Source organism: Adiantum capillus-veneris, chromosome 25 (genome assembly GCF_014529385.1).
Source record: "Adiantum capillus-veneris isolate H3 chromosome 25, ASM1452938v2, whole genome shotgun sequence".
NCBI classification, from domain to species: Eukaryota; Viridiplantae; Streptophyta; class Polypodiopsida; order Polypodiales; family Pteridaceae; genus Adiantum; species Adiantum capillus-veneris.
In genome coordinates, this window is record NC_140955.1 from 101,841,979 (window position 1) to 101,869,443 (window position 27,465).

At 42.9% G+C, this 27,465-nt stretch overlaps 1 protein-coding gene and 2 pseudogenes across 2 annotated transcripts; 1 reads left to right on the top strand and 2 right to left on the bottom strand.

Annotated features, from left to right (window-relative positions):
- Positions 1 to 6,388: 6,388 nt before the first annotated feature.
- Positions 6,389 to 8,561, bottom strand: LOC147425393 (uncharacterized; annotated as a pseudogene). The gene is made up of 6 exons (XR_015186337.1): positions 8,438 to 8,561; positions 8,247 to 8,367; positions 8,024 to 8,089; positions 7,326 to 7,940; positions 7,016 to 7,246; positions 6,389 to 6,891 (listed from the first exon to the last, which is right to left on the bottom strand). The product of XR_015186337.1 is annotated as an uncharacterized LOC147425393 (transcript).
- Positions 8,562 to 11,684: 3,123 nt separating this feature from the next.
- LOC147425394 (uncharacterized) overlaps positions 11,685 to 27,465 on the top strand; it is a 101,578-nt pseudogene continuing 85,797 nt past the window's right edge.
- LOC147425395 (uncharacterized) lies at positions 17,396 to 17,605 on the bottom strand. Its single transcript, XM_086499470.1, has one exon. The coding sequence runs from the start codon at positions 17,603 to 17,605 to the stop codon at positions 17,396 to 17,398; it is 210 nt and encodes a 69-aa protein (XP_086355596.1).

The window sequence follows — 27,465 nt, forward strand, 5'->3', positions numbered from 1 at the left end:
ATGTGTCTCCAAACAAGGAGTAGTTTACCTCTTATGTGACCACTAAAGATCATGTTCGGCTAGGCAATGGGCAGACATGTGAGATCTTAGGTGTTGGAGATGTTCAATTGAAGTTTCAGAATGGCTCTTCTTTCACGCTGAATAATGTGAGACATGTTCCCGCAATTACAAAGAGCTTGATCAGCATAGGTTTACTTGATGATGCTGGCTACGTTACCACTTTTGGACAGAACATGTGGAAGATATCCAAGGGTTCTATGACAGTAGCACATGGAGTAAAGTCTGGAGGACTTTACATGATTTATGTATCAAATGTCTCTAAAAATATAATCAATGTAACCGAGCAGCCGAACGTTTCTTTGTGGCATAGCCGGTTAGGACATATGTCCAAGAAGGGAATGGAAATTTTGTCTCGTTCTGGTTATTTTCCTGGCTTGTCATTTAATTATTTTGAATTCTATGAACATTGTCTGTATGGTAAGCAAACACAGTAGCCACATAAGCATAGAAGCAGTAGAAGAGATACACAGTTGGCACTTGTTCATAGTGATTTATGTGGACCTATGCCTAACCTATCTCTAGGGGGGGCTTCTTACTTTATGACATTTATAGATGATTACTCGAGGAAAGTATGGGTTTACTTTCTCAAGCACAAGGATGAAGCGTTTAGTGTTTTCAAAACGTTTGTGACACTTGTGGAGAATCAGAGTGGCAAGAAGCTTAAATGCTTACGTACTGACAATGGTGGAGAGTATGTTTCAAAGGCCTTTCAAGACTTTTGCGAGTCGAAAGGTATAAAATGTGAACTTATTGCTCCTTACAATCCTCCTCAAAATGGTGTTGCTGAGAGGATGAATAGGACCATACAAGAGAAGGTCGGAAGTATGTTGTCTAATGCATTTGGGGCTGAAGCTGTATCAACAATTGTTCATCTTATAAATAGATCTCCTTGCAAGGTTTTGCAGAAGGATTCAGTGCCAGAGATGGTATGGTCAGGCAAAATGCCCGCATACAAGCATCTCAGAGTCTTTGGCTGTGAGGCATATACTCATGTTCCAATGGAATTTAGGAACAAAGTTGAGCCAAAGAGTAGAAAGTGCATCTAGGCTATGGTAATTTTGGTGATATGGGGTACAGACTTTGAGATCCCGAATCCAGAAAGGTTATCCACAGCAATGATGTTCACTTTAATGAATCCAAATATCATTCTAAACCAGAGAGGGTTGAGGAGATTAGAAGAGTTGTCTTCCAAGAAGATGGACCTGCCCGTGCAAGACAAAATGTCAGGGCTCAAGAGAAGCAAGGACAAGATAGAGTGGAACCACAGGTTGTGGCTGATCCTGAGCCACCTATTGTGACGGTAGATCTGGACGTATCATGCGACCTCTTGATAGATTTGTTCCATCTATGAACTATGTCATATTGACTGATTGCAATGAGCCTTCATGTTACAAGGAAGCAGTGCAAATGAAGGACTCCGGGAATTGGCAATTGTCCATGCAGTCAGAGATGATAGCTCTGCATAAAAACCAGACATGGAAGCTAATTAAATTACCACAGGGCAAAAAGGCTCTACCTTGTAAATGGGTTTACAGGTATAAGATCACCGCTCATGATAGTCAGCCAAAGTACAAAGCAAGGCTTGTTGCCAAGGGCTTTAAGCAAGAACAAGGCATTGACTTTGATGAAGTCTTCTCTCCGGTGGTCAAGATGACTACATTGAGATGCTTTCTTGCATTGGTTGCCATATTAGATTTGTTGTTACACCAAATGGATATCAAGATAGCGTTCTTGCATGGTGATTTAGATGTGGAAATTTACATGCAGCAGCCATAATGGTTTGTTGAGAAAGTCAAGGAAGACTTGGTATGCCAGTTGTTAAAGATTATTTATGGCTTAAAACAATCACCGAGGGCATGGTACCATAAGTTCCACAAGTTTATGCTTTCTCAAGGATACAAACGTAGTGAGTTCGATCACTGTCTATATCCTTATTTTGTATGTGGATGACATGTTAATTGATGGCAAGCACTTGGAAGAAATTTCATCTTTGAAGTCAAAGATGGCAAAATCGTTTGACATGAAAGACATGGGTGAGGCAAGTCATATACTTGGTATGCGCATTGAGAGAGACAGATCAAAGAAGTTGATTTGGTTATCTCAAACAGAGTATATTGACAAGGTTTTGCAACGTTTCAATATGGAGAAGGGAAAGGCATTGAGTGTTCCATTGCCACCATATGTGAAACTTAGCAAACAAGATTGTCCTGTGTCTGAGGAAGAACAGGCTAAAATGGATAAGATTCCATATGCGTTTGCAGTGGGTAGTTTAATGTATGCAATGATTGCTACTCGCCCAGACATTGCATTTGCAGTGGGAGTAGTAAGTTGATACATGTCAAACCCACGCAAGAAACATTGGGAGGCAGTGAAAGGAATATTGAGATACCTGAAAGCTACAAAGAGTATGCATATATGCTATGGGAGTTAGGAACTAAGTGTAAAGGGTTTTACAGGTTCAAATTATGCAGGTGACTTAGACAACCAAAGGTCTACGTCAGGGTATGTCTTTACATTGGCTGGTGGAGCAGTATCATGGAATTCTAGATAACAAGATTGTGTTACTCAGTCTACTACAGAGGCTGAATATGTTGCAGCATCAGAGGCATGCAAAGAATCAATTTGGCTTAATCGACTAGTATTAGATTTGGGAATCAAAGAAGAGATGCCTGTGTTATATTGTGATAGTCAAAGTGATATACAATTGGCTCGCAATCCAGTTTACCACTCAAAGAAAAAGCATGTGGATGTGAAGTATCATTTCATCAGGGAAATGCTCGAGGATAAGCAACTTCAGCTTGTCAAAGTTCACACCACCGAAAATCCTGCTGATCTACTTACAAAAGGACTTCCCTCAGAGAGCTTTGCGCATTTTCGCAAGCAGTTAGGTGTAGGGTAGTATATCACTTCTCTACATCTCTTGTATATTAGCTTGTATAGTAGCTTCTCTCACACTTAAAGTACCACATTGGACTTCAAGTGGGAGGTTGTTGGGGTATAAAGCCCAATGTCGTCGCCTAGGTAAGTGGGCGGGCCACCAGGTATCTCCACATATTCTTTTGTAAAAACCTAATAAGAACTCACTATGCTCTACACATTACAGTAGAGCAAGTTCACCATATCCTCGTGCTCTTCTTCTTGTACTCTCTCTCGCGTCGCACTTCCGCTCGTACTCCTTCATGATGAGCAGTATGCAGCAGCACCATACGCGTTTACTATGTATTGAATGTCGGTGTTAGCGTCCCATAATTCTAAAATTTTTGGATTGAAATTATTTGTGAAAATGTCTCTTGTTCTTCGTCTCATTAGCACGGTAGGTGTCACAATTTTTGATCGAATTGCTAATACGTAATCTTCGAAAGAAAGTTCTAATTTTTCGAGCCAACTCTTGAAATCAACTGGTAATTCATCGAGTTTGGTTGTTTCGAAGAGTTCTTTGATTCTCTTAAGATTTTTCTTGTGTTGTTTGTTATGTTTTTCTTCTTCTTGCAATGGTTTAAGTACACAAGTGTAAGGCATTGGGTATCGGGGGAAATCAAAACGACATCTTTTTCCTTTTTTCAAGCAAGTTTTTCGATGTACGTGTTGTTGAATGTCTCTCAAATCTTCCTGAAGAAGGTTCTTGTCAATGCTAATGCATTTTTCAATGAAGGTCATTACACTATTTCTATTTGCATCAGTTAGCTGAGGTGCATTTTCAATCCATATTAGACCATGATCATGTTGACTGCCACGACTTTGGAATTTGGTCACAAAAAAGTAATCTTTCACTTTTCCTCCCAGTATGTTGTTGTCTTTGCTGAGTAGTTTTTTCAAACTTCGAAATCTGTGTAAATAATATCTAGAACATGTAATCGGGTCCGATCGCACGAGACGTCTAATGTAAGAATTTTCTGTTTTGGTTTCATCTTTGTTCATGGGAGAGAGTTTTTCTAAACAATTAATTAGTTCTTTCCAGCGTCTCTCTGCAGACGAGAAAGTGACAAAAAAGGTAGGAGGGCCAAGCTGTCTTATCATCGCGAAGATATTTTTTTTAATCTTTTGTTTATAATCTGGAGAAGTTCTCAAAGCTTCGTAATCTCTGTAACCTAACTTCGATCGAATACTTATGTCAACGTTTGCATCGTGCAACACATCTCATGCGTGAAGATCGATCCCTTCGAGTTTAACCTTTCTTAGACGGACCCATATAGACGAAATAATTTGTCATGTCATTATTTTCACTGCTTTAAAGAACAAGATTTCTATATCCAATGAAAATTGTCTGTCCCCATGAAGTAATTCTCATTTTGCAATTTTATGATAGTTTTTAACTGCTAGATCGTGATACTTACGTGGTTCACCGAAGAATATCTTTGGAAAACCTAGTTCTTCACAAAATGTGTCTTTCAATCAACTAAGTGGATGATTTTCTTCACTAGGCGCAACGTGCAAAATCTTATCGTTGTAATCAATGATTTTTTGTGCCGATGTGAATTGATGCATGAGAATATCGTGATAATTCTCATCGTCCTCTTCATCATCATTGCTCCTTACAAGACAAACTGAATGCGCCTTTTGCAAGAGGATAATATGTCATAACCAATTCTCATTCAAGCTTATGTTCTCTTCCACGTAAAGATCGGAATGTAGAAGCTCTTTTAGCGCTTCAAGAGTGAGAAGTGGAAGCACTAGTCTGCTCAAATAATAATGATTGTATTCTAGTTTTCTCTTTAAACCTACGAGAATCGAGTTTTCTTCATCAATGAATCGAGGCAAGCTTACTTGTGTTTCGGTAACGTTTGCTAGCACGTTCACAACACTTCCACGTAAACCGTATTGTCCGTCGTATGTTAACTCTCGTATTTTCGAGAACAATATTCGAGGTGCGATCAGTCTTTCTTCTAACTTGTTTAGTTTTTGTATAGTTTCATTCTTGTCGTTCAACCCGATTTCTTGTAAAGATTTATAAGTTATTGCTAGTTTTCTTCTCTTTCTTTTGCAAGCTTCACAAATTCGTGTGAAGGTGTCACTAGCTTTCTTTTTTATCGTCAACGTTATTTGGTAACAAAAAAGCATTCTATTGCAATGCTCGCATAAGGTTGAAGGAGTATCCTGTATTTCTTTTAAATACATTTCCAAAGGTGTATCACTGAAATGCAATCTCTTTTTCGAGCAGGGTTTCTGTTCCTCGGGAGAAATATCTTGATATGACTTTCTCAAGCGTTTTACCTTTGTTATTATCGCTGTTTTTGTACGAAGTGTGTTGGTTTCTTGAGACAAATACTCTTCGGCGACACATTTGTTACTGTTGTTAGGATACAAAACCAGTAACCTACAAAGTTTTGAAACTTCAGAAGATGTCCAAATTTCAGATCTTTTCGACCCTGATGCAGGTTCGCGCATAGGATACACGTACAAAGTCCCGTCGATGTCTGTGACCAATATTCGATGTTTCATACCGTCATGGTTGCATGCACCGACGATTAATTTCCTTTGCTTCTTACGCTGTCCACTTTGTAAAACCACCTCAATGCACAAGTGGTTCGCTTCGCTGAAAATCTGGATTATCTGAATAGTTAGTGCCAAGGGATTGCGAGAGGTTTTTAGCAACCTGTAGACTCTCTCCTAAGTTATTTTCGTTATGCTACTGTTGTTTCCCACCATGAGAGAGTTTATTACATTTGTCGATGCGGTTTGTTGTTCTATTTGGAAGAGGACATAAGCAGCTAAGTTTCTCAAAAGATCTGTCGGTGCAATTGTTGTTTTTGTAATCTACTAGAAAATAGTGAATATATCAACATTCTCATTGTATGTACATAAGAAAGATTCATCGACGCCAAGTTTTTTTTATGTCGTCAATAGATGGAGATAGCCATTGTTTGAGTGAACTGAATGAGCAGAGAGAGGGAGAGAAAGAGAGAGAGAGGGCGGGGGGGGGGGGGGGGGGAGGGAGAGTTTCTTATCCAATTGTAGATAGAAAAAAGAGAAGCAAGAGAAATATGCGAACGACTGGAAGCAGTGAACCTCTATCTGCAATACTGTAACTGACAAACACAAGCAAGGAAGTCTTTATGAATAATACTGAAATAGATAGAGAGAGAGAGAGAGAGAGAGAGAGAGAGAGAGAGAGAGAGAGAAGCCAAAGATGTTGGCTACTGAAAATAACGGGACTCTTTACATGTTCATATTTTAGAGAGAGAGAGAGAGAGAGAGAGAGAGAGAGAGAGAGAGAAGACAGCTGGGTCACTAACGACAGAGGCCTATGCACAATACTTAGAGAGAGAGAGAGATGGAGGGGAAAAAATGAGTGAATAAGGAGGGAGAGAGAGAGACACACACGGGAAGGGAATCTCAAAAAAGGTATGCACAGTTGCAAGTCTTTTTACAGAGGTTTGTTTTTTACAAGGGTTTTTGTACAAGGCTTTTTTGGTGCATTCAAGACCATGAAAAGGAAAACTAGATCGAAACTCTCCAAGAGCTTTACCAGTATTATTTATATACAATGGTAATTTCTATTCTGCTTCCAAGGCCTTTACCCTGGATAAAAAGCAGTCAAATTTCCTGCAAGGCTGATTTTGAACGTGCCAGTGCGTGTTGTTGATGCCAAGATCTCCCTTGCAACTATTGGAATTTTAGAATACAAGCTTTGGAAAGTCTTGCCCAAAGCCAAGACCTCATCAACAATGAGTCCAACCAGTTGTGCAGAAATGACAGGACCTTCACTTGGCTTAATCTTCACTTGAAGCTTGGGAATCTCGTAGCTTGTAGTGGTCTTTTGGCAAGCGACATAGAAAAGACCTTCCGTCATTTTATGAACCTTGTTCGATTTGCAAATGGCACATAATGTCTCTAGAAGAACACCATTTATATTAGAGAAACGCAAGACACCAAATACCTACAGGTCAAAAGTGAGAAAGAAAAATTACAAAGGAAGTCAGTACAGTTTCTAGGCAATCAAGTTATCCAACATTACCTGTTTTCCGTAGCCGAGACTCTCAACCTGTGTCTTGTAAGTTTGTAAGAGATCAGATTGTAGACGCTTGCTATGAACAGGCACCAAGATCGTGAGATCCAAAACAGACAGCGTATTCTCACGACCTAAGAAAGCTCTGACATTCCTTGCAACAAAAGTTTTCACTTCTCCATTGTCAATATCCCTCTTGATAGACTTATACTCTTCTTTGCGATCGTTGACAAAAGTCAGCTGAAACAAGTACACGTTAAAAATCACGAAATCTTATCCACCCAAAGAGGTGCAAACGAGTTATATGTACGGGACTTACAGTTGCTCGATCTTTGGGAGTAGAACCGTCAACCACCAGTAGTTCTCCACGAGTGGAGTTGGCGTACATTTCAAAACTCACTCTTAATAACAACAAAAGCAAGCGTACCCAAATAACTTTTTGCACCGCTTAGACCTGCACTTGCCGCCTCATCTAAGAAAAATCTTATCTTCGTTTCTGGGTAAAAGCTCAAGCGAATTGGAAACGAAGCAATGCAAGTGACGATCGAGGTAGCATCCAGATAAAGAGAGAAAGGTGACGTCCCACCGTCTACCTTGTTCTTTGTTTTGATTGTAGAACCTTCTATCCGCACAAAGCTACCAACGCTCAAAAAGGAAGCAAATTGACTTATCAAAGATGAACCGACAACGACAGTGATTGTGTTGGAGTTGTGCGAATCTACAAGATCGGCCTTGAAGAACTTCACAATCTTTGGATCGAAAAGCTTGAAAGTACCATAATTGTTCAGCACACACCCCTCAATTGCAAATCTAGGAGTGATGTCAGAGAGGTCAGTTATATGTAAAAAAGGCACATTATGGTCTTCAATAGAAGGTTCTTGTTGTGGGAAAGGGTTGGCTTTCACTTCTTCTTCTTCAGTGTCAATTAAAGCATCTACAAAACAATAGAGGAGAAGACGATAAACGATTTATATTAAAAACAAGTATATGGTCATATTTTTTTGGTTTTATATGTACCATGTTTCTCAATCTTAACGACAGCCATCTTTGCTTTTTGCGCTTTCGAGCATCCAACTTGTGCACCTATTGAAAAAGAAAGGGACACTGTAAAATGTAAAAGGTAATCAAATCTCGTATACACTTTCTTTAGAAAAAGGTAGAAATCAACGCACTGCAGCTTGCACTTTGCCTTTCGAAAGAGATGGCTGGATAACAAACTTTGGTTTACTATATACACTACTTGCGAGAAGTTGTCGGAGTGCTTGCAGACGACCCACTTGCATCAATGCGTACACATTCACGTTTGGAAGTTCCACTTTTTGGATGTACAATACGTGCAAGGGCAAAAAAAAAATTCGGCTCTACACAATGAATATGTTCAAGTAAGAAGACCAAAAGCACAAAGGACACCGCAAGACCTATACTCCATACCGTCAATCTCCATGCTTTGCACGCCACCATGACTATAGGACATATTTCAACGCACTCACTCACTTTATCTACATAACACAAACAAATGAAAAAGATTTAGAACACTTCTGAACTATGATTCTATCACCAATTATCCAAACTAAACCTACAAAGAAGAGGGAGTCCAGAAAAGGGGGGGAGGGGATTGCATCTTTCTGATACCACGTATCCCAAATAAACCATTGTCTTTTAAAGAGGCACAAGAAAGAGGGAAGGTGGCATCCACACCCAATAAATAGAAGTGAAGAGAGTAGTGAAAAGGAGGAAAGGCATTTTGACGCAACAAGAAACTTCACTACATCGATTCAATATAGAATAGTGCCACTCGACAATAATGGAGAGAGGAGAAAAAGTGAATGTCATTTTTTCTTTAACCGGTGACAATACATATTGTATCACCAATCCATCACAAAGCATGACATCGTAAAGAAAACTAATAGCGCACAAATTGTATTTTTTCAACCTCGAACAGAGTCAACAAGGGCAGAGAGAGAGAGAGAGAGAGAGAGAGAGAATTGGGGGGAAGTGGCTAGAAGAGAGAGAGGGGGGGGGGGAGTATTCAAAAACTTCTTAACGGAACCAAGACACTGACCCCATAGTGCACTTTGGAAGATCGACATGTGACAAATGTGAAAAAGACCTCTACATTTATTGTTAAGCACAACTTCAAACTGAGTGACGTACCAGCCTATATTTCCATACAAAAATTCAAAACAAAGAGCAAACACATTGCCTATTGTCTACTAACGACAAGAATTTCAGCACAAAGCAATAAATTTCTTGTTAAGAGCAGCTTCAAAGCTGACTGAGATAAGGGCCTTTTTTTTTCTACACAAAAGTTCAAAGCAAACAATGAATAGATTGTCCATTTTCTGTCAACAACTATAATTTCAGCTGGTAGGACATTCACATAAAGAAAGCACTATACTCATTGAAAGCAAAGACTGGAAACAGGCAAAAAAACGACTTCAAGTAGCGTAAGCACAAGAAGACAGTCATGATTCTCGGCATAGCAAGTTGCAACAAAGCAGTAAATGGCATTCAAAAGCAACTAATTTTTGTACATCCTTACCCTGTCACCTGCATGACACTTTTTCAGCAAGAAATACAGCATCTGCAGTGGCCATACAAGCCCCAAGAGTAGGTGCATATCGTAAAGAGATTACAATATTCAAAAACTTCTTAAAAGAACCAAGAAAACAACCCCATACCGCACTTTCAAAGACCGACATGTAACCAACACAAAAAAGAGCTCTAAATAAGCACGACTTCCAACCTCAGTGACATACCGGCCGATTTTTGGTTGTACATAATTTCAGAGCAAAGAGCAAACACATTGCCTATTGTCTACTAAAAATCAAAATTTCAACACAAAGCAATAAATGTCCTGTTTAAGCACAGCTTCAAAGCTAACAGATAACAGCCTTTTTTTTTCTACACAGAAGTCGAAAGGAAACAGTGAATACGTTGCCCATTCTCTATTGACAACCACAATTTTAGCACAAAGAAACGGCTTCGTCATTCCTCACGAAGCCCCAGGCTTTCACCATCATCACATGCGTTACCTTACTTTCATCCTGACATGCTTGCAACTGACAGTCAAAAATACACTGACAATCGTACATCACATCACTCAGCTAGAGAGGCGCACAGCAAGCCCATGCTCGAGAACCAAATACAACCAGCAGCCAGAACTTTGAACCGAGTATACAACAGCAAGCAGCACCCAAATTTCTACTCAATACATGGGCAATGGATCATGGAGCACATACGAATATAGACCAAATATGTAGGTCTATTTTGCCCTAATTTAGTCTGCTCCACCAACCAGAAACAAACCCGCATTCTGCTCAAGCTACACACGGACATCACCACTCACAAAAAACAAGAAGCTTTACCAGTCCATTACAGAACATATCTCCTAAAAAGCAACCTACCATAATCATTGTTGGCAGAGGACAGGCAAGCAAAATCAGTAGAACCAAACTGCACAAAATCAGTAGAGCCCTCACTGCACATGGACATTTTCAACGAAACAGCTCCCTACTTACCAAAGAAGAGGAGTGCTTGTTGTGAATGTATGCAAGGCTATCACTCTTTGCAAGTTGGAATTTTATGTAGTCCTAGATGTTATACAAGAGGACTCCAGTCCTAGATGTCATGTAAGAGGACTCCGTATCACAACCATGATGAGTTAATGCCATCATTCTCCTCATGAACCAGACACAAACCAAAACGCAGATGTAGAGAGGAAACAAGAAACCTACTAAGCCGAACGAACAGCAGTTACCCGCTAACGATCAGAGCACTCTCACCACATCAGGTGATCACTTGGTCATAGCACAATATCACATCACAGTCCACGGAGGGATCAAAAGAGAACAGAGACATGCTCAAGAAAGAGAGCAGTACCTTACACGCAAGCCTCGGAAGCACTTGACATTCACAACCTCAAAAACCATGTATTTAAACCCCTTGCAGTCCATAGCCAGAATTGGGAACAACATGTAAATCCATCACGCAATGATGAGCCAAATCGAAAGCGATCCGAGGAGGATGGGCACAGCATGTCGCCGTCACACGCACGGTAGAGACTGAAGCTTCCATCACGGACGAAAATCAACACACGCAAGCGAGCATGAGGCCGTCGACTTCACTCCCTGCACCAACGCTAGCAAGGAATCTCCACGAGCGAGAGACGACAAAAGACCAGGTCCACAATCCCCTGAATCCGGACACGGACGCGTGCGAAGCAAAAGAGCACAGAAGGGGCGCAGAGCAAAGGGAGTAAACCCTAACCACGTGGGTTCACGCGCCTCACATGCCAAAGAAAGGACAAAGGGAGTAAACCCTGACCACGTGGATTCCCAAAAAGGGGTAAGAGCAAACCTACACTCAAACCACTAGGCAAGCAACACGTGTGTGCCCCAAGTTCCAGGCAAACGCTAAGGCTGCCAGTATGGCAGGCCAAAAAGTGGTGGTTAGGACGTGCTCATAGTTATCCGTAAGCTTGACCATGGCACGTACACACGCTCAAGGTGTGACGGGCAGCAGCGGGGAGAGAGAGAGAGAGAGAGAGAGAGAGAGCGAGCTAGGCGTAGCAGGAGAGAGAACATGCAGTTGACTGTCAGCTAACCGGCAGAGTTGGTGTAACTATACCTGTTTTGGCAAACGACTATTTCGTTGGTGGTTCCTTGCAGCGGCACATGTGATTCTCAATGTGCAGACTTCAATGGGGCTTCAAGCACGGAAGGTTGATGGATGTTGGGCCTGCTTAGCTCATGTGTGTGTGGGGGAGCACTTGGTACATATTTGCAACCCTTAAACAGCCAAGGGATAGCTGGTGAGCGCTTAGAAGCCTCTCTCTCTCTCTCTCTCTCTCTCTCTCTCCCCCCATAGAAATCAGCATGCATGTTCAAACTGCACCCCTAATTGGAAAGGGTTGAGAGTTGCGAGCAGATACTCCAAGGGCTATGGCCTGCAATGACTTGTTTGCATCGGCAAGATATCCTCGTGAATAGAGAAGTTGAGAAGTCGTGCATTGGCAAAATATCCCATGAATAGAGGAGGTGTCCTCACCAGGCGGTGCACCGGTTGAGTCATCTATTCAATGCTTGTTTATAAGGAGTTGTAAGCTGGTGCCCTCATCGGATGCCTCTGCTTTCTCGCCTCACCAGAATGCCTGCTAGGCTGCCTGTTCAACTCCCCACATGCCCGTTTTCCTCCCTCATTTACCGGCCAAGTCCTTTGCATGAGCTCTTCTTTTGACACGTGGTGGGCAGAACCCTGCTGTTCACTTCTTTTGAGCAGTACCTATACTAACACCTACAAACACAGCGCAAGATTGTTAGCTCAGATACTTAACGCTCAGAGAGAGAGAGAGAGAGAGAGAGAGACGTCCCTTGGATCCATATTGCAGTAGCCCATATAAGTAGCAAAAAGATCTCAGCTCTAAGTTTTATTTGATTCTTTGGTGAACTCATGAAGCTATGCTGGTCATGAGATGAAGCGTCGTCCATACTACCTATTGCCGTCAGTTCCTCTGTTGCTGCTCTACTGGGGAGGTGACTCCATGCCGATACACATGGCCAGGCAGTTGGCTCCCCTCAGGTCCTGGGCTCGATCCCTTGAAGAGAGTCTGACGCGTGCATGGGTGCTGGGAAATTAGCAGCCCATTTCATAGTGGACAGTTAAGAGGCCGTTTAATGCTGCAACAATCTCAGTGGCTAGTGCAAGGGCAATATATTGGGGGCAGTTGTGATCAAACGCCTCTTGACACGGCCAACACAAAAATGCATGCAATATTGATTAGAGACTGCAATGGACCCTAGCTTCATGGGTACCACAATGAGGATATTGAAAGTAAAACTGCTTCCCTAGTCAAGCCCAATTAAGGGAGTATAAAGGCCACAACGTCGATGGATCCACCTTGAACCAAACAGTTTGTCGCCATTGTTTCGTGTGTGTGTGTGTGTGTGTGTGTGTGTGTGTGTGAGAGAGAGAGAGAGAGAGAGAGAGAGAGAGAGAGGTTCTAGCAGGCGCAATCGGTAGCTGCATTTGATCTCATTGGTCACACTCTAAATAGCCTGACTTCGCTCAACAAATCTAATAGCCATGCAGCTGTGATGTCCACCTTGAGGTGCTAGCATTGCACTGGAACTATTGCATTGATTCAAGCTTTCTTACTATGCTATAGCGAGAGAGAGAGAGAGAGAGAGAGAGAGAGAGAGAGAGAGAGAGAGGTTCAAAGTAGAAAAACTGTGCACAGATCACTCGTGCCCATGCTCCATGCAAAGAAGCAAGCTACAACAACTAATCTCTTTTTCCACTTTTCCATGAAAGATAGCCCGGTGGGGGGGCCGGCGGTCCCTCATCACTATATCACACAGGCATGGTCAAATGGGATCAATGGTGGAGGAGGAAAAGGTAACGCGCGTCAATTATGGACCGTCAGATCTCAGGTTGCCCCGAATTTACCAATTTGCCCCGAATTTACTAATTGGCCCACATTTACAATATAACATATGGAATCGCCTATATTTCAAAGTACGCATGAGGGTGTAGTGGTTAGTGCACATGGCTCGTGGTGGGGAGGTCGGGGGTTCGAGACATGGGGTGCGGATCGACCCGAATTTACAAGCCTGCCCGAATTTACTTTTCTTCTTGAATCTACCAAATGCCCCGAATTTACCAAATGCGCATCCAACGGCCCAGATCACCTCAGCCGTCGATCCCATTTGAGCATGCCCGTGCGAGATAGTGTGGAGGCCGGCGATCCCTGTCGCCAATCGTACCTAGCTAGGTATGCGGTGCCTCCCGAACAGAAGCTCATGATGTTATGTATTGTATGAAAAACACTGAAAAAGGCTCCCTTTTCCTACATGAGAAAAATTCTAAATCTTCTTGTGGTCAAGGTGGTATAAATAATTTAAGGGCTCCGCAAGTAATATAATCATCAAAAAATGCATGTCACAAGTTTGTATTGATTGCAATAGATCATCATGGCAACGGAGATGGCTATGGAAGCTCCACCATGGCCAGCAACAGCAGAAGTCATCCTTTCACTCCTTGGCTTACTGGTATCATCATCTACAATCAACAGTGAATGCTACTTACATTAACCAATCATGAGCACCTCTTAATTACCTCTGCTTGTTGCATTTGCTTCTTGCAGTTTGTCAGCAGCACATGGAGTATGCCCACACCTGCAATTCCTTCCTCTGAATGGTCTGCTCTTTTGGAGTTGAAGGCTCGCCTAACGAATTCCGTTGCATCTGGAGCGCCTCTTCTTCGCGATTGGACCGCCAGTAATTCGAATAACAGTTGCAAATCATGGGGAGGAATCACTTGCGCTTATGTCTCTGGACAATCCCATGTTGCTGGCATAAACTTGGCAGGCTCTGGGTTTGCAGGTTCTCTTACACCACTGCTAGGGAACCTCACTTTCATGTATGACCTCAATCTCTCCTCGAACCTTCTCACTGGAGGCATCCCCATGTAAAAGTAACTTATGATTATAATAAGTGTGGACTTCCTTTCCACCTACCTCTATTCCCTAATTCCCACATGGACCCCTTTTACCTATGCAAACCTCAACATGTGTCTATTCCCACCTACCTATAATTCCCATGTGATGGATAATCCTCACTCCCTCAACTTGTATATAAATCCCATTAGCTGCCCTCATTTGTAACAAGGCCTTCACTCTCCATTCAAGTGCAATCTATTGTCATTGCTCTATTTCTATCTTACACTCTCTTATGTCTTGACATTAGCATAGTAAGTAATAGTGATATTAATCGCATTTAAGTTAATTTCTAAGTTCTCACATGGTATCAGAGCGATAGAGCTTAAGATTAATTTTTCTAATTAGTGCTAAGAGTCTTCCATCTCTCTAGCCCACACTCGAAGCCTCACTCTCTATTCTTTTCAAGGAATCCGGAACCTCGAAAGATGGCTGAGTTAGCTTCTTCATCTTCCGCATCCACCTACAAGCCCCGCTACATTATCGACAAGCTTAAGGCACTAACTACCAAGTGTGGAAGATTCGGATGGAACTCTACCTCACGCAGATGCAACTTTGGGACGTCACGTCAAGAGTGAAAGAGCAACCTGAGCACCCCAAAGACCCTGAAGACAAAGATTAAACATACTTCATCGACACCTATAATACTTGGCATAGTAGAAACAATAGTGCCAAGATGGAGCTCATTCTCCATTGCCAAGATCGGCAAGTCCAAATGGTGAAAAAGCTAACTACTGCTAGCGCCATTTGGAAGTTCTTCGAGAAGAACTACAAGCACACTGACCTCGTCTACCAAGTTTCCCTGATCAAGAAATTGGTAAACACTACCATGCAAGAGGGTCAGTCATCCTCCAAGTTTTTGGAGACGTGGCAAATACTTCTAGATGAAGTACTTATCTCAGGGCTTGCATCCCTGAAGAGCTTCAAAGTATGCTCTTATTGGCTTCTCTACCTGTATCATGGAGAGCCTTTATAACTACACAAGCCACTACGGCTAACTTGCAGCTACAAAATCTTGTAGCCAAGATCCATCAGGAGGAAACGCTTCGCGACCACTCTAGCAGCTCGCAGAAGTACTCCACGGCACTTGTCACTATGACAAGAAACTCACGCCCTTATAACAGCAAGAAGCCTCAACATTCGGGCCCTCCTCGACAACACGATAATTCTGTAAGAAAGTCGCACTTTCAAAGCCACCACAATCACCAAAATTCAAAGCTATGCGCCAACTGTCATCGCTTTGGACACCTCACAAAGGACTGTCGACAACCACGCAATCAAGGTAATCGTCCTATCTCTCACCCTAACCTATATCCTTCTTACCCTCAAGGGGGGACATGCCATGGCCAACCATCTCCTTTTATTTATGGTCAAGCTCATTATGCTGACATATCTACTTATGATAGCCCATCTTATCCTTCACAACTATATGCCACCACTATAGCCACTTCATATCCCAATACATGGCTACTTGATACGGGCGCCACCCATCATATGACATATCACCTACATTGGCTATCCAACATCCCTTATCTAGAACACCCTCTAGAAGTATGCCTCGGTGATAACAGCATCCAGCTCGCCAAAGCCTATGGAGATGCTGTCATTAACCTACCTAATGGCCTACACACCACTATTTCTCACGTATATTATGTCCCTGGTCTCAAGAAAAATATCATCTCTGTCAGCGAGCTAACCGACAACGGCATCATCATCAAATTCGTACGAGAAGGCTGCCACATTTCTACACTAAACAAAGATGGTCAGTATGTCACACTTTTGGTCCCCAAAACTGGGCGTCTTTATCCATTGGGTGACTCATCGCCTGCACATGCATCTGCATCATCCATAAAAACACAAGAAAACACACTCAAATGGCATTATAGACTAGGACATATTTCTCGACATGTTTTGCACCAACTCACTCATCGCCAACTTGCACTAGGTCTTCCCAAGCACCTCACTCACATCACACTTTGTGAGGGCTGCATTCTTGCTAAAGCACATCATGTCCCATTCCCCACTTCATCATCACGAGCCACTACACCTCTCGACCTCATCCACTCTGATGTTTGTGGCCCATTGCCCGTCAACTCCCTCACTGGCAATAAGTATATGCTTACTTTTATAGATGATTTCTCAAAATACACAACTACTTACTACATGGCCGAGAAATCCTCAACCTTCTCTCATTTTTGCACATTCAAGGCATTAGTTGAAACTAAACATGGCTGCCATATTAAAACTCTCCGCACAGATCATGGTGGGGAATTCACTTCTCATGCATTCAAAGATCTATGTCTTTCTGCTGGTATTCGACATGAATTCTCCATCACCGACCACCCACAACAAAACGGTCGTGCCGAGCGCAAGAATCGCACACTATTTGAAGCTGCTCGTGCCATGCTTCTTCAAGCTAGCCTCCCAGACACCTATTGGGAAGAAGCTACCGCCACTGCATGCTACATTCAAAACCGCATTCCATCCACCCGCAATCCTACTACTACACCCTACACCCTCTGGCACGGTCACCCACCTCATCTTGGCCACCTTCGCATCTTTGGAAGCATTGCATACCCACTTGTGACGCAACCTTTATCAAAACTATCACCACGTGCTCAACGCACAACTTTTGTCGGCTATGGTGATCGCTTTGGCATCAAGGCATACCGCCTCTATATCCCAGACCATCACAAGTTTATCTTTGCCCGCACCGTCGTCTTTGATGAAGAATTCATCATCTCAGGCAAATCTTCTCATCAATCTTTGTTGACGGCCTCACCCACACACACACCCACGCAAATTTCCCACCCTTCTAGGCACAATCTTGAGCCTCCCTTAACCATCCAAAGGCCTTTCCTCCTTGCCCGTCCACCTCCTCGTGTCTCGCATTCTCATGCACAGCCAATCGGCAACACTCCTGCACCACCTCTTGCACCCATCTCCTCACAGTTGACACCATCACCAACACCGTCCATCCCGACTGCCGCTACTTCCATCACACCGCAGACACTCGGTGCTCCACCTCGTGAGCTCCCATCGCCTTCGCTACCGGTCTCACCTTTTTTTCGCAACTCCCACGAAACCTTGCCAGTTACTCCCATCCCAGCAGATGTCGATGAAGTCGAGCCTCATAGCTCTACTTCTGCCACCTTGCCATCGCAACACACTTCGGCTATACACTTGGACCAAGCCGTCTCTAGTTCGCATGGCCGCACCCGATCTCTTCGCGAGATCTATGAAGCCACCAATTTCTCTGATGTCCTCAATGATGAAATGATTCTCTTGAAGATGCCCTTCCCCTCTCTGTTCTCGATGCCCTTGCTTCTAGCGAGAGCAAGGAATGGCATGTTGCTATATTGGATAAACTCCAAGCCCTCAAAGAAGCTAACACTTGGGAGCTTGTGCCACCTCCTAAGAATCATAACATTGACTCTTGCAAATGGCTCTTAAAGAAGAAATACCACCCCAACTGCTCAGTTGATCGCTACAAGGCATGCCTTGTCGCTCGCGGCTTCAATCAACAACAAGACTACAATATCTACATGTGGCAAATCTCTAAAGGCATGGCTATCTTAGGCGCATCGGATGACATTCCTCTTCTTGGCACATCGGAGTACATGATTCTGCAAGCGATTGACTGCATCTCTCACGCTTCATCTCGTAATTTGAGTTTGATCCCTACCGGATGAACTTCTCATTGAGAGGGGGAAGCATGTATCTACGACATGGCTACTTCGCAAAGCTCTTTTGTGTATCAATCTCAATGTTACAACGAGAAGTCCACCCTTAAGGGGGGATGTAAAAGTAACTTATGATTATAATAAGTGTGGACTTCCTTTCCACCTACCTCTATTCCCTAATTCCCACATGGACTCCTTTTACCTATGCAAGCCTCAACATGTGTCTATTCCCACCTACCTATAATTCCCATGTGATGGATAATCCTCACTCCCTCAACTTGTATATAAATCCCATTAGCTGCCCTCATTTGTAACAAGGCCTTCACTCTTCATTCAAGTTCAATCTATTGTCATTGCTCTATTTCTATCTTGCACTCTCTTATGTCTTGACATTAGCATATTAAGTAATAGTGATATTAATCACATTTAAGTTAATCTCTAAGTTCTCACACCCCACCGAGCTCTCGCTGTTCCTCTCTTTGAGTCCTGGATCTACAATAGACTCACAGGTCATATCCCTCCATCTCTCAGCTCTCTCTCCTCCCTTCAAGTTCTTAGACTCTGCGATAACAACCTCAGTGGTCACATTCCTCCTTCCTTATTCACAAACTGCACCTCCCTTCTCAAACTAAGTTTATGTCAAAATGGCTTAACTGGTTCCATCCCAATAGAGTTGGGAGCTTTAACCAGTCTGAAAGGCCTATGGGTAGCTAAAAACAACCTCAGTACGGGCACCATCCCTCGCTGCTTGGGCTATTGTACTAGCCTCGCTGCACTCCATCTTCACTCAAACAAGCTCTCAGGCCCCATCCCCAACTGTGAGCTTGGGCTTTCGGGGCAGCTTCAGTACCTATTGCTCCGTGAAAACAGGCTCGTGGGAGCCATCCCTCACAGCTTGGGCAAATGTAAGAATCTCCTTGACCTACAAGGCAACCAGCTAGCAGGTGCAATCCCAGAAGAGCTGGGAAATTTAACCAGTCTACGAGGTCTGTGGTTGGATCAAAACAATCTAAAAGGTGCCATCCCTCGCAGCTTGGGCAACTGCACTCAGATCTCAGGTCTATATCTTCGCTCAAACCAGCTCTCAGGTATTATACCTACTGAGCTTGGCTTTCTAATCCAGGTTGAAAACACAGAATCATTTGATAGGCAATTGCACTCGCCTTGTTCGTCTTGAACTTCAACACAATGAGCTTTCAGGTTCCATCCCTGCCGAACTTGGCCAGCTGGGTCATCTTCAAGTTTTGAAAATTTGGGAGAACAACCTCAAGGGAACTATCCCAGCAAGCCTTGACAACTGCACAGAGCTTGTTACACTTGACCTCTCCAGCAGCCAGTTGAGCGGCTCAGTTCTGATGAAGACATTGAACTTAAAGCATCTCCGAGCACTTAGCCTGACCAAAATCAGATTGGTCAATTCCATCAGTGTTTGCCCAATTGCAACAAGTACAGCAGCTAAATCAGGTTTCAAATTTATGCTGCTTCAGAGCGAGCTAATCAATGCTACCAGTCTTATTGAGTTATCTATTGGTCTCAATCAGATTGGTGGCTCAATTCCATCAGTGTTTGCCCAATTGCAACAACTACAGTAGCTAGATCTTGGTGGCAATCACTTCTCAGGTAGTATTCCATGGGAGTCCATATCTAACTGTAGTTTTTTGTATTATCTTGACTTGTCACACAATCAGATAGTCGGTGGCCTTTCCAGCAAAATGGGAAGGCTTGTAAGCTTAGGGAAATTATATCTGCAAAGCAATTTACTGCAAGGCACAATTCCAGATGAACTGGGAGCTTTAATTAGCAACTTGCAAGCAATAGATTTTTCTTTCAACCAGCTCAATGGCCCACTTCCGGACAGCGCCTTCGGCAATGCGTTGCAAAATGTGTTGTCTCTAGACTTGTCTCACAACAACCTTTCGGGGATTTTACCGGCTTGGTTGGGACAATTGCTGATGGTGGAGACAATCAATCTGTCCCAGAACCATCTTGCGGGCACCATACCAGAGAACCTTGGCAATTGTATGGCCCTTGAAAATCTCAATGTGTCTGGCAATTAGCAGCTTGTCGGAGAGTTTCCCCCACAATTAATTAACAATAATTCTGACCTGAGATCATTGGATCTTTCAAACAATGAGCTCACAGGCTTGTTGCCATCAACTCTAGAACACTTGCAGCACCTAAGCTTTCTCAACGTCTCATTCAACAGATTCAAGGGTCCCATTCCCCTTTTTGGTGTGTTTGAGCAAAATCCTTTCAAGGAAATCCTGGATTGTGTGGCCAAATTATCATACATCAGCCTTGCAAGCCACCCCATCAAGGTCGTTTAGGATGAAAAGTAAAGATTCTCATTGCCTTGGCCTCATCACTAACAGTATTTACTGCCATTCTGGTGGCACTAATTTGTCATTACAGGCGTTCAAAGAGGCCCTCCGCCAATGCAGCCATTCAACAATGCAACAGCGCCTTGGCAAAGATACAACGCTTCTCAAGCGAAGGGCTTTGGAAATAAACAGAAGGATACTCTGCAAAGAACTTGTTAGGGAAGGGTGCCCTTGGTGTAGTGTACAAGGGAGTACTCCCAAACGGTGATGTGGTTGCCATCAAAAAGTTCAAGAATGAAATCACATGCTCACGTGAAGCAATGCTGCAAGAGATGTATATCTTGAGTAAGCTACGGCATACGAACCTAGTTAAAGTATTGGGATGCGTCCTCAACCTTGAAGTGCACGCCTTGGTTTTGGAATTTATGCCAAATGGGAGTTTGTGTAAGGATAGGGGAACTGAACATGCTTATCACCACCCAGCCATGCTTTATATAGGCCCCTGACCTTCTAAATATAGGGAACCCCTTGACTGCACGTCCGTCTTGGCCCTTGGCTCTGGCACTTGGTCCGGACTGGTTCTACCATTGTCCTGACATTACTTCCCCTTTAAGGAAGAGTTTTCGTCTTCGAAAACACAAGTAGTAATATCTTCTTAAGAATACTGATGTTCTCTTTATTGACGTCCCACAAGTGAGCCAATTGTCTATATGACCGATAATTGGTGTAGTGAGGAGGTTCAATGAAACCAAGAGGAATATCTTGATTTTCAACATTGTTGTCCGTTTGCAATCACTTGGGTCTAAATGGTAACTCCATATATAACTTACTTGAGTGTTGTAAAGCAGTAACCACAACTAAGAGTCACTTGGGTTTAAATGGTAACTCCATTTATAACTCACTTGAGTATTGTAAAGGAGTAACCACAACTAAGAGTTGTCCAAAGGCATAACCAGTTTTCAGATCTTCTGAAGGTACTGGAATAATGCAAGGAAACATTGGCGTAACTTTTCATGCAGTTGTGAGCCAGATTTCCTACTCGCCTGAGTATCTTGAAAAGTCCGTTACATGTTCATCCCTAATGAAGGTTACTTGCCAACATACTCTGTCAGCACAACTGGTAAGTCCTTGACGTATGAAAGTATTGACACAATCTCCAACCCCACCACAAGAGGTGTTCAAAGTCGAAAATCGTACTTAAGCAAATTCTAGAACAGGGAGAAAATCATCTATCTAAAAATGCGTTATGCTAACGTATGCTCTTAGCAGATCCTTTAGCATAAGATTACTCTTTACAATTTGTCTATCCCCTTGGATAACTGACAGTACTGAGGTGTGTTTTTCTCACGGTTTACAGACAGTCGTCCCAGATGACTGGTAAACGGGAAATCGCAGTAGTGTTTAACATTGGTGAAGAATCGACAATGTCCGAAATAACCATCGTGGTCTTGAAAAAATCCACAAACGCCCAAACCGAGCCATGACCTCTATTGGTGATTAGTGGATCCAAAAGTAATCTCATAGAGATAGTGCACATAGAGTGCAAAATGCTTCATAAGCAACAATCTGTGGAATATGCATGCCGTTCCAAATCAGCCCTTGCTAAACACTAGGGCCCATAACACCTAGTGTGCATGCATTTAGCAAAAACTAACCGAACCTGTATATCCATAATGATGCTTGCCAATACTTATGGAAAATGTGATGCGCCTAGCACGCAATAAAAGGAATGTAAATAGTTCTGAAAAGAAACTATACTTTTGCAAGCCTTGCTGAAACGTCTGAATCACAATAAAAGGTGAAACATTGATCACTTCTAAATACAGACAATGAAACTTTTTCATTAACAGTTTATAGCCTTGCTATATGTATAAACAATCATCTATAATGTTGTTTAGTAGTACTTGTACCTTAACAAGTCATTCTAAGTATTCGATAATTTATGGCCACGAAGTTGCTCCTGATACGTCGTGCTAAAAATGGTCTAGAAAACAGATGTGACCAGCACTTAGGGACTTTGTCGTGACACATAATTGACATAATGACGCCAGTGTTAGTCCAGAGACTCATATTCTCCACATGTGGAATATGTCTCATATAAGGATGCGTGAAAAGGAACATCCTTCAAGTACAAGACATACTTGTGTGTGGAGGTAACTATAAACACTCTACGACGTGAGTGAGAGGGACCCTCATTATCCTGCTCCACATTGGCTAAACCGAACTCCTTGAGTTCCTAAACCATGTTGTATCCCATGTGACAACATGTGCCAAATCGAACCCTACAAGTAGGTTCGTAACAGCATAAGGCAGAAAGGTAGATTGGACACTTGGTTCAAAATACTTTGTGCCGACATGCCCTTGGCATGGCTCTGTAGCATTCAAGCGTACTTATACGTCTTGAAAAAAAAATAAGCAAAGAATACAAAAATTGGAAACACCAAATCAATAGATGCGTACCTGGAGGTTTGAAAGTAATGTTCACTTACCCGTATTCAAACGGAGAGAAGCACGTCTCCTACCTGAAAAAAACAAACAGCATTGCACTGGGTACCGTGGGTGTTGCCTTCGTAATCCAACCCCTTTGGTTAAAATCGTGTGGTAGACTGAGATCAAACTATGATTCTCGATGCAGATCAACTGTGATCCGCAATGCCTATGGGTGATGTAGCAATCATCCGCCGGGTTGTACCCCAGAACAATATGACCTTAGACACTCCATAGTGCCATGGAGAGAGCAGGAAATCTACACAAGTGAACTGCTTAGCTCTTGTGGATAGCCATGCTGTCACAACTGATTGCTGCATCTATACTTCCTTGTAGAGATCAGCTGCTGTGAGGTGAAGATTATCAAAAACTCAACGTGAGTGTCGCACTGAAAACATGTAGTGCAAAAATGACACCCTACACCTCCGTAATGACAAGATTCTTGCTTGTCCATTAACATCGATGTGTACTCCCTGGGTAGATCTGGTCGAGCTGGAGAACAATCGTCCAAGGAATACCAACAGTTGGGTCTTACCCAAGATCTGCCAATGACTCTTAGCCAGTGTGTGTGGCTCATAGCCCTTGTGACAATTAGTGTTCAATCGTCAACCCGATGAAGACTAATGTGGATGGCTGTCCAATTTCTAGTTGAGAGTTAGAGCACCTTGGCTCATGTTGACTCCTAAACAAAACATGTATGAAAAGCTTCTTAGAAGATTTTCATTATTTCCTTAGAGAGAGAGAGAGAGAGAGAGAAAGAGAACAAGAGCATGCTGGGCTGAGGAACTTTCCTTAAGGTTTTAGAGTTTGTATCCAAGCTATGTGCTCTTACGCATCTTATGCCTAAATTGTAGCTTATCGTATAGCATTCCACAGTTTTTCGGTATCTCTCTCTCATCGAGAGAGGTAATCAAAGAACGGAAAACTCATTGCGACCCACCTACCATGTAGGGTTCGTGATTGTATGAGGACGACTGAGCAACCATCAATCATATCAAACAATCCTTTTGTTTAGTCTGTTCGTGACAGAGTTGCAAGTGTGATAGCGCCGGAAGCGTAATTTATGAGGCGGTAGAATGGAATCCACCTAAGTAGCATGCCTTGCATCCCGTATGGTAAGCCCTTTCTTAGAGTGATGGCCTCAACTATGAGAACCAAAACCATGAGTGCCATGCACAGTGTAGACTGGTAGGGATTCGGATATTGCCTATTTTGCCAGTTTCCCCAAGCCTTGCTTCATATGAAATTGCTAAAGCACTTTGCTTTGCGAGTAATTTCCAAGTAAAGTTTAAACAGAAAAAAAGAAATACTTACACTTGGCTATCCTGGTCGTTGTTGCTGCAACCAGTTGTCATGAAATTTGGAAGAAAAAACTCGTTCCAAAACGGATTATAGCCATATCTGCACAGACGCCATCGTATATCCTATACACTTGTCTGATACATAATGAAAGAACCTGCAATATGAATTAACCTGCAACCACATTGCCTATTTCTTCCCAATTTTGGATGGTCATACCATATGCCAAACGTGCAAAGTCTCAATACCAAATGGAGCAATTATGAAAGCCGTGCTTCACATAAATACTTGTATGCTCATAGCAAACAGATATTCTTGCCAATTTACAGAGCAAAAGAAAGTTGACCTTGTTGAAAATTGACTGCTAATCGACCTTGTTGAATTGGCTCCATATACTGAAAAGCATAAAAACTTGCAAAATATGTAATGTGTACCTGCTTGGCTTGATGACGTTGTCCTTGATATATTTGTAAATATTGTCCTTGACCTATATGTAGATATGGATCCCTCCTGCTGGAATCCTTGCTTCCCACAAGTCAGAGACCATGCTTGCCTAGCCCGTACTCGCTAGGTAACTTTGCCTTGTTGGAGGCTTGTTTTGTTGTGAAAACATGATGGAAGCACCATCGTGCAGCTTATGATGGTGGTATACCAAAAGGAATTCTCACCAATTTGTGGCTTTGTCGAGCAAAATGCCATATCCAAGGCATATAAACATTTTCGTTAATGACACAAACAAAGCATAAAAAAATGAGTTGGCCATGCCAACATCTATACCGTACCAATTGCAGGCATGGCCTGTACTTTTCTGAATGCAATTGGATGATAGTACCAATTGGTAGCAACCTCGAGATCATAAACCATTCGTGCATGTTTTTCCTGAAACTCATTAAGCACTCTTGCGAACCAATCTTGCCGACCCAAAAATCGAATGATTTGGAAGCAATAAGAAAAATGAGAAATGATTCTCTAGAAACTGTGGCTTGGTGCAATAGATGATCTACTCCTGCTATTAAGGGCCTTGCCCGATGCGCAAGAGAAGTTGACATAATGACCATGGGCATACTTGACCCATAGGTAGTCTCGCAGGGAAAGATAGCCAAGATTAGCATAATACATGTTTTTGCACGACAATTGCACACATAAATTTGTGAAAACTGCAAGAACGTGAAAACGCAAACCTGATAATTTCAACCTGTAAGAGAGCCATGGTCATTGCCAATTGTGGTAGAAACGCCCAATTGGACTCCGTCTGAGTCATTACCGTGGATTCCAACAGGTAGTGAAACCCCTTGGTCGATGCACATAAATTTGCTTGCCGTAAATGTTGTACAAGCGGAAAAAGAACATTGCATCTGTGCATGTGGAACCGCAAATCTGCCAATATCATTAATCACTCCTGCCGAATGCCCTGCTTTTCATTTGCATGCATTACTGGCACCTCGACGATTGCAATTCTTTGGAATCGGAGCAAAGGGCCGTGAATGACATGCAAGGTACCCCAGCAGAGATCTGCAAAAGAAAGTGGTCATCAAGGATTTGCTCGCGGACTACTGCGAGGCACCTGCATCAAATGAGGGGGGGGGTTTCTCGGGGTGGGTACGCTCCCTTAACCCTTTTTTTGTTTTGGGCTAAATGGCCCTCCTCGTGCACGGCCGCTTGTGAACAAAAAAAAATAAGGGATTTTTTTATTAAAAAAAACTTGAGCAGCAGCGATGGCGGCTCTGTTGCGCCGACAAATAGGGAGACGTCCTGGCTACTGCATGCCGGCTCTGGCCTGGCTGGTGTGACGAAATCTTCTCTAGGGCTTGGGGCGCATCGGACAAGCCCCAACTTGGCGATTTTCAAGCACGTCCACCTGCATCCCTTTTGCACGCTAGCGGCCGATCCTGCGACTGCTTGTCGCATCCTATCGGCCTCAAGCAAGCCTGCCATGGCTGCGGCTTGAAGGGATCCGGATTGGGAGAAACATGCAAAGCATGCAAAACGGCTTGAGGCCTGACCCGTCGTGGCTGCAGTCCCTTCCAAACTCGCCATGCTTCACGAGAGAGATCGAGAGAGAGAGAGAATGGGAAGGAAGGCCAAACTCGCCATGCTTCACGAGAGAGAGAGAAAATAGGAGAGAAGGCCATGCTTCTTCCCTTCCTCCATGGATGCTCCCTCCCCTGAGCTTTGATACCAATATAAGGACAGGGGAACTGAACATGCTCATCACCACCCAGCCATGCCCTATATAGGCCCCTCGCCTTCTAAATATAGGGACCCCCTTGACTGCATGTCCGTCCTGGCCCTTGGCCCGGACTGGTCCTACCATTGTCCTGACAGTTTGGAGCAATATCTTTGTCAAGCTATCAAACAGGAAGAAAGTAGAATGTTCAACTCGAAAATTGTAATCAAAATAGCTCTAGGTCTTGCCAATGCCTTGGTCTACTTGCATCATGAGCATGATGCCATGCAAATCATCCATGGAGATATAAAACCAAGCAACATACTTCTCGACTCCCAGCTTGAGGCACATCTAATAGACTTTGGGCTCTCAAAGATTGCAAAGTGTAATACAAGAGGTATCTCCTTAACATCCAACTTCAAAGGTTCGATTGGCTACATGGCACCAGGTAGGTTTTGTTGGAATTTGGTTGCATTTTAACTGACTGCTTCTGCATCATGAATACACAAATTGTGTTGCTAGTATAAAATGTTTGAGCAAACATGCTTTAGATGGCACATTAAAATAGATCATTCTTATGATTTAGTAAGTTCCTTTTACATCTATTTGTAAAAAAACTTATTTATTTTTTTCGTGTTAAAAAAAACCCTTCTATTCGTTTTTGAAACTACCCAATGGGCTACATAATTCCTAGCATGAAGAAAAGGGGGAGACTCTCCTAGAACGAGAAAGAAAGGAAGAAATGTTTATTAACGTCTCTTAAAGGCCACGGTGGCCCATGAGACCAATTGAGGGGACAATTGATGATGACATCTCATCATAAAGGTACAAATATGAGATTTATCAACTAAACCTCTAACTAGATAGAAATTAAAAAAATCCTCATGGTTGTAAGCTTTATGACTCCTGCTTGTCCGTATATTATCTCCACACGATACAAAGATATAATAATGCTGATAGGAGAGAGAGAGAGAGAGAGAGAGAGAGAGAGAGAGAGAGAGAGAGAG

Excerpts from the sequence above, each read along its gene's own strand:
- LOC147425395 (XM_086499470.1), bottom strand. The coding sequence starts at position 17,605 with ATGGGAGTAACTGGCAAGGTTTCGTGGGAGTTGCGAAAAAAAGGTGAG.